Source organism: Tachysurus fulvidraco, chromosome 8, assembly GCF_022655615.1.
Source record: "Tachysurus fulvidraco isolate hzauxx_2018 chromosome 8, HZAU_PFXX_2.0, whole genome shotgun sequence".
Lineage (NCBI taxonomy): Eukaryota > Metazoa > Chordata > Actinopteri > Siluriformes > Bagridae > Tachysurus > Tachysurus fulvidraco.
Window position 1 is genome coordinate 8,839,021 of NC_062525.1, and position 11,402 is coordinate 8,850,422.

Below are 11,402 nucleotides of genomic sequence, written 5' to 3' on the forward strand. Positions count from 1 at the left end.
TTCAGACTTTGAAACTTGATGCGCTTGAGTTAGCTACTTCTGAATACTTAATGGAACTTATATATGAAAAATGATAGAAAGGTTTTCATTTATTTACTTAAAAGAAAAAAATTCCAACAGGGTCAATTAGAATTTCAACAGAGTCACGTTTTAAATGGCTGAAATTGCAAAATACATGACTAATGTACTACTTACAAAAACTGAATCATGTACCAGGATAAACCTGGTAGCTTAGTCATTTATAAAATTATAAAAATACCACTTCAGCTGGTTTTTCCACACAGAACATTGGTAGCATTTTACATTAACTTCATTAACCGCTGTCATATATCAGAGAGAATCTACTTCAAAGCATTAGTTCTGTTTTCCTAGAGGTAGCAAAAGTATCCTACATAGTCCACAATGGTTTTTCAGTTATTGTGTAAAGTTACATTGCAATTGACAGTTGTTGTAAATGTTTCTCAACATAAATGGTTGGTCTTCAGAGGGATTCAGTGACCGAATTGACATTAAAACTTTGTGGGTTATATTACAAGCCATCATTGCACATTGCTCTGTTCACTGAAGACTCTCGCACGCACACACGCTCAGACTCGCGCAATAGGCCAACAAACTGCTTTGCATTAAGGCATCTTATTATAATTATTGCCTCTGCAACTCCAATGATGTCCCAATTCCTGAAGAGATTTACAAGTAAAAAAAGGACATTTCTTCTTCATTAACACTCTCTTTAGTTTAGCCAGGCCAAATCCAGAGGCCATAAACAGCACAACATTTTGTCAGTATATAACAGCTCAGTTCATGTGAGGGATCAGGTGGTGCTGTATGTTCATTTCGGTCCGAGTGAGCGCTGCAATCACGTTCGCATGTAGAGCTTTATCAGTCCTGCCTGGTGCAGCTCCAGCCACAGTTTCAACTCCAGTTGCAGGTCATGGTTGGCATAGAATTTCACTGGATGAAAGCTATTGTCATAGTAATGGTCTGAATATTTTTGGTAGTCCTGTGTCATAAATCCATAAGCATTTACCTTTTGACAAAAAAAAAAAAAAAAAAAAACAGAGTCAGTTTTCACAAAGTTGTTTGCTTAGCTATTAATTTGTGACAATGGCCAGTACAATCAATAAAAAAATAATTTGATCCCACAGGACTGTACAAATATGAATCCTTAAACCCTTTCTATACAAAGCATATTTCCTCATCTCTATATTGAGATTATTAATAAAATGCATTATAATAATAGCAAGGCCAGATGCCTGTTTTATAATATTGATGGTTGTCTTGGCTTTTCCAAAAAATAGAATAAATCCAAAACAGATTTAAATGGATTAAGGAAAAGAGCTCCCACCTCATCACATGTATGAAAAGCAGCCAGCAGCATCACTGCTCCGGTGGACGGCCGGTAGATGTTTTTATATTTGGTATTGAGAGTGTTTGAATGCAGAAACCTATAGGAGGACAAAGAAAACTAGATTAAAGCTTACGGACACAGCTGAAGATTCCCATTTGAATGAATGAAACACTCTAAACCCATTTAGCCCAACTCAGGTGAAAGTTGGACAAACCAGGAACTCTGATTACACATGCAAGTGTCGCTCTGTCTGTAACTTAAGATACTCGTTGTCTGTGTCTAACATTTACTAAGGGTGCACTAAGACTTTTACTGCCAAACATAAAAGAAGCTAAAAAATAATTTAAAATCAACAGATTTATGCAGCATTATTTAGTACGTTACATGTGGGATTTTCTAGTATATACACAAATCACCTTTTTATGGACATAAAAAAAGCATGTACACTCACCTGTTTCTGAGGTAACGGATGAAATCAGGGTGGTACATTTTAAACTTCTCTACAGTCACGTAATCTCCAAAATACTGCTTTGTACTAAGACCAAAGAATATGAAAACACAAAGCTATCAAGAAGAATCAAGAAAACATGACATTTGCCAAGGATCACATTTAATTTGTAAAATGATCATTTAGGAAATCAATCACAACCCTACTTACTCAAGTCCCTTCTCAGTTGGTGTTTGCAGGGCTGCAGCCTTCATAAGAATATAGTCCTTGTCATGATCAGGAAGGAAAATGTACTTGGTTTCCTGGAAGGTAAATAAAATTAATAATGACAAACATGACAGTAAGCATGCAATACATGTGTACATGTTTAAGCCATAACTCACTAAACACTAATTATCATAGTAAAATACAATTTCTGACTATTCAACTAGATTACAATTTAGTTAGACTGTGTACTAGGTAGTTTAATCAAAATACGAGAAAGACGTCTAGTTTTAAGCAGGATTTTCAAATCCTTGCATGCTCCTGACTTTGAGGAGTAAGAAGCAAATGCAAGAACCTGCAGCAAAACAGGAAATTATAGGTCTCCAACTGTGAAAGACAAAGCAATAAACAGGATTCTATGGGAGGTCCCAGATAATCTGGCAAGTCTGAGATACGGATGAGGATGTGCAGAGATAGATTGAAACCCTTATTCCAAGGGAAAACTAGGCTTGGAAAATCAACAACAATGTCATAATTCAGTCCCTGAATCAAAATCAGCTTGACTATCCACCAAATGATCATGAAACTTGAGCCATCCCTTCCCATTTTTTGCATAAATAAGTCCACAGAGATTTAAATAACAAAATGTATAATATTTACTATACAGAGTGTAATAGAATAACCTTATTATGATTTGTAATCACCAAATGCCCATGTCTATAATCACTAAAGTTTTTTTATTACCACCATTATTACTAATATAACTAAACATAGTATATTGTGTGTACAGTACGAGTTGAATTTTGTGTTTTCCAGAATGCTGGATTATAGGAAATTTCGATAATTGCCATTATATTTTTATTACAGAAATCATGACTTATTATGCTGATAAAGGGCAGGAACTGCTGAAACATGTGTCCATCTTGACTGGTGTGACGGGAGGATAACAGTTAAAGTTTATTCTGTTCGAGTACGACCTCACTGGGGTTTGGACACTCAAAGTGTTGAAACCACATGACACATTTGGCTGCACCTGAGCTAGCCTCATCTCTCTTTACAATTACTTGTAAAACATGATCCTTTACAAACATCTGATACCACATGATGCTACTGAACAGGTGACACCAAATGACAGGGATCTGGATGTACGTCATGAATAATGAATGCAAATGTAGACTGCAGTCTGTTTTGAGGAAATATTAAGAGAAGCTACTACAGCATCTTCCTACAATACAAGTACCATGATAGAATAAAATACTTTGCAGTTAAACATTATCATTATAAGAGTGCGGTGTTGGCCTTGTGCAGTGAAGTGGGCATACAGAGAAGCTGTACTGCATGACAGAGCACTCAAGTCCCGTGAGTCACATAATTTGGGTCCATACTTTTCCCCAGAGTCAAAGTGTAAAGTGCTTTTTCTCTCCATTATAGATACCGTTTACACACCATAAAGAGCAAGCTCAGCACAAGGCTGCAACCAACTTAAAGAAAGCTCAATAAAAATGTCAGAAGATCCAGTATGTTACTTATTAAACCATCAGGATGGAGTACCAAATACTCATGCTTGGTCTGATGCAGCACTAGTTCTGATAATATATATGTATTGAAGATAGATTTTTAATAATAATAATAATAATCATCATGTGGTTTAATTAGTCAGCATTATTTAGGAAATAATACCAAATCTACACCCACCAAAATCTACCTTATAGTTGTGTCCCATATCACTCCTCAACCTGCACAACAGACCAAGACTGATTGAGGATTGTTCTATTTACTTGTGGTGCTGCATTTCAAGCCAGTCTGTGCTAGATTATTTAAAAAAGCCTCCAAGAAGGACTGTTCATTACCTTGCCCTTGGGTGGGGCTTTAAATCCTACGTCTGCATAACGTCTCAAAGAGTTGATCAAGGTGTTAGTGGAGAAGGTATAGAAAGAGGTACGTGAGCCGACATCCTCCTCAAAGCCTTTAATAATGGCACCATTTGTCCTAAATGGGGAGAGAGAGAAAGCGGTATTACTTTCCATCACTTTGCACACTGTTTTTTTTTAGTTACTTTAGTAACAGTTTGCTGTTACTGCCAGTCTAAAAGATATTTTTCTTTTATTGAAAGTTCTAGCTGAGCCACAGTTAGAATTTAGCAGCCATGTACAAAAAATAGGCAACAATCTTTGACAAATCAGTGTAGATGTTGCATTTGTAGTTTGCTAACTTAAAAAATTGGTGGTTGTCAATAACTTCACACTGGGGTGAAAAAAAAAATCAAAAGCATTTCTGAGCAATCTGTCTAGACCTCGGCAATATGAGTGTAAGATCATGAGAATTCATTAAGAAAATTAAAGGATTATAAAAAAAACATTTTCAAGATGTAAAAAACAAAACAACCGCTACAGAATATTTTCCATGTAAAATATTTTATTTGGTAGAATTTTATTTAAAAAAAAACTGTTTCGGTGGCAGTTTAGCAAAACTATAATATTGTGATCATGAGTATTAGAAAGGTCTTTAAAAGTTGATATTTTTCAAGCGTGACATTTCTGCAAAGCTCTAATCTATTACCGACAAAGATCATCTGCATCACCTGCTTTTCTACCCTGTTCCTCAGGTTCAACACAACAAATGACTAAGCCTTTTGTTGTCAGACATAAATGGACAGTGTTAATCAATATATATTCAATGGTTTGTCCAATATTAAGGCTGCACCCCCCCCAAATAAATAAATAAATAAATAAATAAAATAAATAAAAATAAATAAATAAAAAAGTAAAAAATAAGAGCTCCAATATTGCCTCACCTGAAAATGTAGTCATTCTGGTCAATCTCCTGACCTTTCTTTGACCCATTTAGGATTCCTCCATTTCCTATCACAGCACACCGTATACACTGGGACCTCTTCTGTCTTTTCTCCCAGTCGTCAAACATCAGCCGATTAGCGGAAGTGTTTAATACGGCTAGTGAACTCTGAAGAACTGTGAACAATGCGCCATTTAGTAGAAACATCAATTTGAATAAATAGTGGTTTCATATTGCGTACATAGTATCTGCTATCACATGGTACTGAGCAAATGACAGAATTGGATATATTCCATAAGTAACAAACAGCAAGCAAGGCAGACAGTGCACTGTGCTATATAGGTAACTGAGAACATGTCAATAGTGAAAACTGCAGCATGTTCGTACAATACAAGTAATGTTAGAGCTAAAAGATAAAACTCTAAAAGATAAAACTCAGCACAAGTTGTTCAGTGCAAGCAGCAAGAGCTGGAGAGGAGAGGAATACCTAGAGAAAACACTCCCTTGGTGAAAATAACATGCATACCCAGTATTTGGATTCTTGATCAGCCACTATTGATTGAGTGATTCTGATGCAATGAAAATAAAAAGTACTTGCAGCTGAAGTATGATTACTGAAGCACTTTTCCAACATTTCCAACATACAATGCAGGTAATGTAAAAATCAGTCAACATAAAGAAAAAAATGTCACATTTATGTTCACTGTATAATTCAGGGAAAGTCCATTATCTCCATATACAGTATGTAGTGTGTTGACTATTCTATAGCTTTATTCACTGCCAGATTCAGTCAACAGGTGTTTTTTTATTTTTACCAATGGTTTCTTCTTGGGGCAGTGGTGGCTCATCTGGTTAAGGCTCGGGGTTGTTGATCGGAGAATTGGGGTTCAAGGCCCAGCACAGCCAAGCTGCCACTGCTGGGCCCTTGAGCAAGGCCCACCACCCTCCCTGCTCCAGGGGCGTGTATCATAGCTGCCCCTGCACTCTGACCACCACCTTCTCAGTTGGGGTATGTGAAGAAAAGTATTCCACTGTGTTGTAATGTATATGTGGCGAAAATAAAGGCTTCTTCTCTTACAGTATCTTAACTAAACCTTCAGAGTCAGTACATTATAAATTTGTTCTCTGCATTGCGAGTGTAGACTGAAATGCAATGTGAAATATTTACAACAGCATACACATGACAGTTTTTCAGTTTTACCCGTTTTATTACAGGTATCATGAGTTTGTTGTAAAACCACTGTAGCAGGAACTGTGTTCAGACTGTTGAACAATAAACCTTCAGCTTTAACAGTTGACGTGGTAGGTTGTACAACAGATTTATTCCCCAGTGCTAAAGTTGTAAACTAGGTTCAGTTACCCATGAAATAAAAGTGACAAAATGGTCAGTCTAAACATTAATAGAATTAGATTTTACATAAAATAAAAAAAAATTAAAAAATAAAATCATTTTAGGTCTGTGTTGTGTGCTGGTATTTACAGACTGTCTTCAATTCATCAAATCATTGATCACTAATTCATGCAAAATAAAAGTATGTTTTAAATTTGAAGATATAACCAACCATTAAACTACAACATACCAATACCTGGTCCCTCAAACGTATTAGATAATGTGTAAATCTATAAAGAGTAAATATGCTCACGTTTCAAATCAATGCCACCCCATCCATGAGCTCCGTTATAGTGCCGTAACCTCTCGTATTCTGGCTCGGAGAAATGCTTCGCACACTGCAGAACTGGCACATTGGCCAAGTACCTCTTAGCAACGTCAGTCTGCAGTAGCCTTTTCCGAATACTGCTTGGGCAATTCTGAAATAAATAAAAGAAAATACATTAAAATACATATTTTGTTATGTAATCTGAATACTTGTTTATGCACTATCAAAGGATTTATTTAGCAGGACATCTAAATAAGCTCTAACTGATGATTCTTTAATATTACACCATGGTGCATTAGAACATTCATGTACGTTTATGTAAAATTTGGAAATGTCTTAAATTGTGAAAATGAAAAGGAAATGTATTGAAATATATAATATATAAGTATTTGTACGTATGGTAGGATTGTTTGGTAAAGGTTTTGTTTACCAAATACAAATTGAGTTTTTCCATCAGTTCTCCAAAGCATAAACATCCACATCCAGCGGTGTGGAACAAACGGCAACAAAAAAAAGCTAAAATACTTACTGTTGGTGGTAGATCATCAGTGGTGTATTTGTCTCCAATGAAGTCTGGTTGTGTTGGTTCGGCTGGTTTGATTTTGGACTTGGTTGGTTTAGTTGTGGGTTTGGGTTCCTCTAGAGATTTGACTATGTGATGCACACTTTTAGTCACAGTGCTGACAAAATAAATGTGAAACACATTATAGAAATGGTTTTTCATAGTAGGGCAGCAAGCAAGGAATTACAATTCAAAAGCATTATTTAAACAGGAATTTCTAACATTTTTCCCACATGGAGCAAACCACAGACAACAGCATTACTGATGGATTGGTGTGTGGCCAGAGAAGATTTACCGTTCATACAGTAAATACACTGAATATAAAGATAAATATACTTAATGAAAAGATGAAACTGAAAACACTGCTGCTGCCTTAAACTCAAAGTTTACCAATTTCTTGTTTCAATTTTAAATTGGACTGGATAAAATGACACCCAAATTTAAATAAAAAAAAAGTTAAATGTATATTTATGATTTGTAATACCTAAATTCTTCCTTAGTTGGACCTGAAGACGTTTAATAAGAATGTATGCCGTCTATAGCTTCGGTGTATACTGAACATCATGATACAATATGCAGAAGTCACACCAACAGCCTAGAATCAGAAAACAACATGGCATCCTACACAATGAAGCATGATCAGAAGTGGAACGCACAAAGGCCCAACGACAGTGCCTACTGAACAACCTGCTTGTTAACACTAGCTCTATGGAAAGAATGCCTGACCTTTTGTATGAAAGGATTTGCAGTTTGCTAGCTGAACTGTTGCTGACCACAGAGACCAGCAGGGGGTGGTGAAGACAGCCCACTATATTGTCAGTATGAAAGTCCCAGAAACCATGAGGAAATCTACACTGGCCGATGCTACCGGCAAGTCGTCAGCATTGTCAGGGGACCCATTCCCTCCTGGGCACTGCCTGATCAACTCCTTACAAATGAGAACCCATACCTGCACAACAAGTCTGTGGGACAGCTTCTTCTGCAAAGTTGTCGCCAGACTGTCTGGCCCCTGGTCAAGTGAATGCCCCCTTTCCCTCAACAGCCAAGTCTCTGCCCCTGAAATCTAAGGCCTCTCAGGGCTAGGACTCAAGGTGGCAAGACACCATGGTCCTAGTCACGGTGTTCACATGACATTTCACACTAAATTCACAACATGAACACTTTCACTGACCACAATAGACTACAATATACAATGTGTGTACCATTCAATGCTTAAAGTACCTAAACCTTAAGGGTATATTATAATAAAATGAAATAAAATAAATATCCTTTCTTGTCTCATTTTATGGTCGGAGATTTTACAATAAATGGTAGGAGTTTTTCTCATGATATGGGATTCATCCTGTCCTGAAGTATGTGCAGTGTTGTATAAAGTATTAGAAAGCAATACTTGAGTAAAAGTACAAGTATCGTACTACAAAAAGACTTTGGTAGAAGTGAAAGTCCCCTTTTGTATGTGTGCATTCTCTACAAACAGTGTGTCCAATGTATGCAGTCATTAATAATTAAAATATTCACAAAGATCAAATCAATAAATGTTATTTTTTTTAGTAATTAATGAATTGTTTGTATTAATATGTTGTTTGTGCTACAACTGTGGTAATAAGAATAGCGACATTTCACTGCTTTTGGTTGCCGTCTTTGCGGCTTTCCACCGATTAACGTTATAGATAAACGCCCCCAGCTCTGACTGCGCGTGCACGCTGCGCGCGCCTGTGCTTCTCTGTGGAGCATGCAGAGCGTAATGCAATCTAGGGGCAGTGACTCGCCAAACCTCCCTTATTGCAGTCGCACACATTTCTTCTGATTTTATTTTGTAGTAACGAGTAACGAAGATGCTTAGTGGAAATATAACGGAGTAAAAGTATACATTTTATCTAGGAAATGTAGTGGAGTAAAAGTGAAAGTTGACAGATTTAAATAGCGAAGTACAGATACGTGACATTTCTACTTAAGTACAGTAACGAAGTATTTGTACTTCGTTACATTACAACACTGAGTATGTGGTCTGAACACACTATCCTCTATTGACATATAACGTGATTTAAAATATTGAGTAAAACAGTCAAGTTTATTAGACTACATGATTCAATTCGAGTTTTTAAACTGCTGAAATTGTCGCAAAGCAGCTTTATAGGAATATATAAATACAGGTTATCAATTGTTTATTTTAAATAAGCCAGAGGCGACAAAAAAAGAAAAAACTAACTGAGATGATATGAGGAAATAACCTTGCTAATGATTTTTAGCACTGAGCCCACATGATGAACTGGTTTCAGACTAGTGTACTTGTTATAAGACTTGAAATCAAATGTTCCTGAAACACAGCAGAAATGAATCAATAGCTGAATGGAGCCTCAGTTTGGTTTGTAGAACTAATAACTGGCCAGGCCCTACACCCTCCAGAATATAATATGGAAAAATGAACAAAACTCCTGAACATACCAAAATATGGAAAGGTACACAAGCAAACAAAACCCAACAATGCTAATATATGAACATTTAAAAATATACTATACTAAAAGCATTTAAAAAAAAAAACATTAAAAAATGAATAAATTGTATAGAATAATATGATTTTAGTTAGTTGCTATAATTTACTGCCATGTCAGCTACTGAGGCCATCTTCATGGCAAGAACGGTTAATAAGAACTAAAATCTAAAATCACAAAGAAATAAATATAAACATATATAGACAACTTAAATGAATTTTTTTACATTAATATATGACACTCAAACTTTTTCTGATGAAACCTTTTTTTTTAGCTCTTTAATTGAATTGGCCTCATAAAATAACCTTCTGTGGTCATTATGTACAGGACAATCCAACAAAATATGCTTGACAGTAAGGGAAATGCTGCAGTACATGCACTGAATGGGGACTTCTACTTTCTGCAAGGATTCATGTGTCAGTCTTGCATGCATGATTTTAGTAAATAAATGTATTACATTTGCTCTATTTATTTTTCGTTTTGGTCATTTATTTACAGGGCACCTAAAGAAAAAAGAATGTGTAAAGAAAAGTGCAGTGTTAACATATAAATAGATGCATCTATTCATTGCATGTAATAAACTGTATTCTATGTATAAAACTGTGTACATGATGAATAAAACTTCTTTCGCAGAACTTGTGGCAAATGGTGACAAAGACTTTAAACCTTCTGCCACAGGAAAACTTTTGGAGCAAATGCTACTGTAATGACTAAGCAGTACTTCTGCAGACTAAGTGAGTGTTAGCGCTATACACACACACACTAAAGCCAAAAAAAACAAAATGAACTCTGAGCAACATAAATAGCAATTAAGTGGCGCCTTTAAGATCGTCCCATGACTAGATATTTGAGGGGGTGATTTAAAAGAAAGAATGAAAAAAAATATTACGTGAATCATTTGTTTTTCTACAGTTACACAATTCAGCAAAAGCAAGGTTGTCTTTCATTTTGCCAACACAAGACCACAAGCTGGTCTTTAACAGGGCAGGAAACATGGTTATCTCTGGGGAACACATGCTCATGTGGCCATTAGCTAAGCTACCTGCACCACTTGGGTATATGGATATCTATTTCTCATACAAACAAATAACATAAATCAAACTTTAAATGACTGGAACTCGAGCATAACCCAAATCTACAGTGCAATAATTAAATTATATTTGTATAGCACTTTTAACAATGGGCATTTTCTGAAAAAAAAAAAAAAAAAAAAACAGCTCTACAGGAATTCTGGATAAACTAAATTTTTAAATTAAAATTTATATTTATCCGTAACTAGCAAACCAGAGGAAACTGGTGGGGAAAAAACTCAGAGGTAACTTGAAGAAACCTTGAGAAAAAACAGATTAAAAATCGAACCAAACCTCATCTGGGTGACAACAGAGAGTGTAAATACTACAAACATTTTCTTCTCTACAACTGTATATAGTCAAATGGAGTTGTGTAACCAGGAGTTTAGTGTGTGTGGACGGATGGATTGATGGATGGATAGATAAAAAACTTTCCTGAGTTCACAGTATAATAAAGCAATGCCATACCTGGGAGGGCTGATGATAATCTTTTGGTCTTTTGGCCACAGCATAATTTTCATGTTCGAACGCATCATGTAGGACCCAAGCAGGATAAACAAAAACAGGAAGCAGAAAACTAACTTTTTCTGATGCAGCAAACACATCATCTTTGCTCCTGACCTCCTGGAAAGGTCATGGGGACCTTTCTGGAGAAAACAAATCAGCCTACGGCTTCAGGATTGTGTGGATCGAAGCAGAAAAGCAGTGCCGCCTTCTCCTCATTTATCCCAGCTGTCTGACAGCACTCCAGTGAACCATGTGCTGCCCTATAATGAAAAAAGTGAAAATTGTATGCATAGTATAGTGCACCGCTCTGTAATCTGGAT

General features: G+C 36.1%; 1 protein-coding gene across 1 annotated transcript in view; it reads right to left on the reverse strand.

Moving 5' to 3' along the window:
• Positions 1–71: 71 nt before the first annotated feature.
• LOC113653493 (alpha-N-acetylgalactosaminide alpha-2,6-sialyltransferase 2-like) overlaps positions 72–11,402 on the reverse strand; it is a 17,244-nt gene continuing 5,913 nt past the window's right edge. Inside the window, exons 2-10 of the mRNA XM_027163113.2 lie at positions 11,044–11,342; positions 6,981–7,131; positions 6,437–6,602; positions 4,795–4,969; positions 3,851–3,989; positions 2,007–2,098; positions 1,800–1,883; positions 1,346–1,445; positions 72–1,027 (exon numbers count right to left, since the gene is read on the reverse strand). Coding sequence (XP_027018914.1) covers positions 857–1,027; positions 1,346–1,445; positions 1,800–1,883; positions 2,007–2,098; positions 3,851–3,989; positions 4,795–4,969; positions 6,437–6,602; positions 6,981–7,131; positions 11,044–11,183 — 1,218 coding nt within the window. The 5' untranslated portion in view covers positions 11,184–11,342 and the 3' untranslated portion in view covers positions 72–856. The remainder of the gene's footprint in view (positions 1,028–1,345; positions 1,446–1,799; positions 1,884–2,006; positions 2,099–3,850; positions 3,990–4,794; positions 4,970–6,436; positions 6,603–6,980; positions 7,132–11,043; positions 11,343–11,402) is intronic.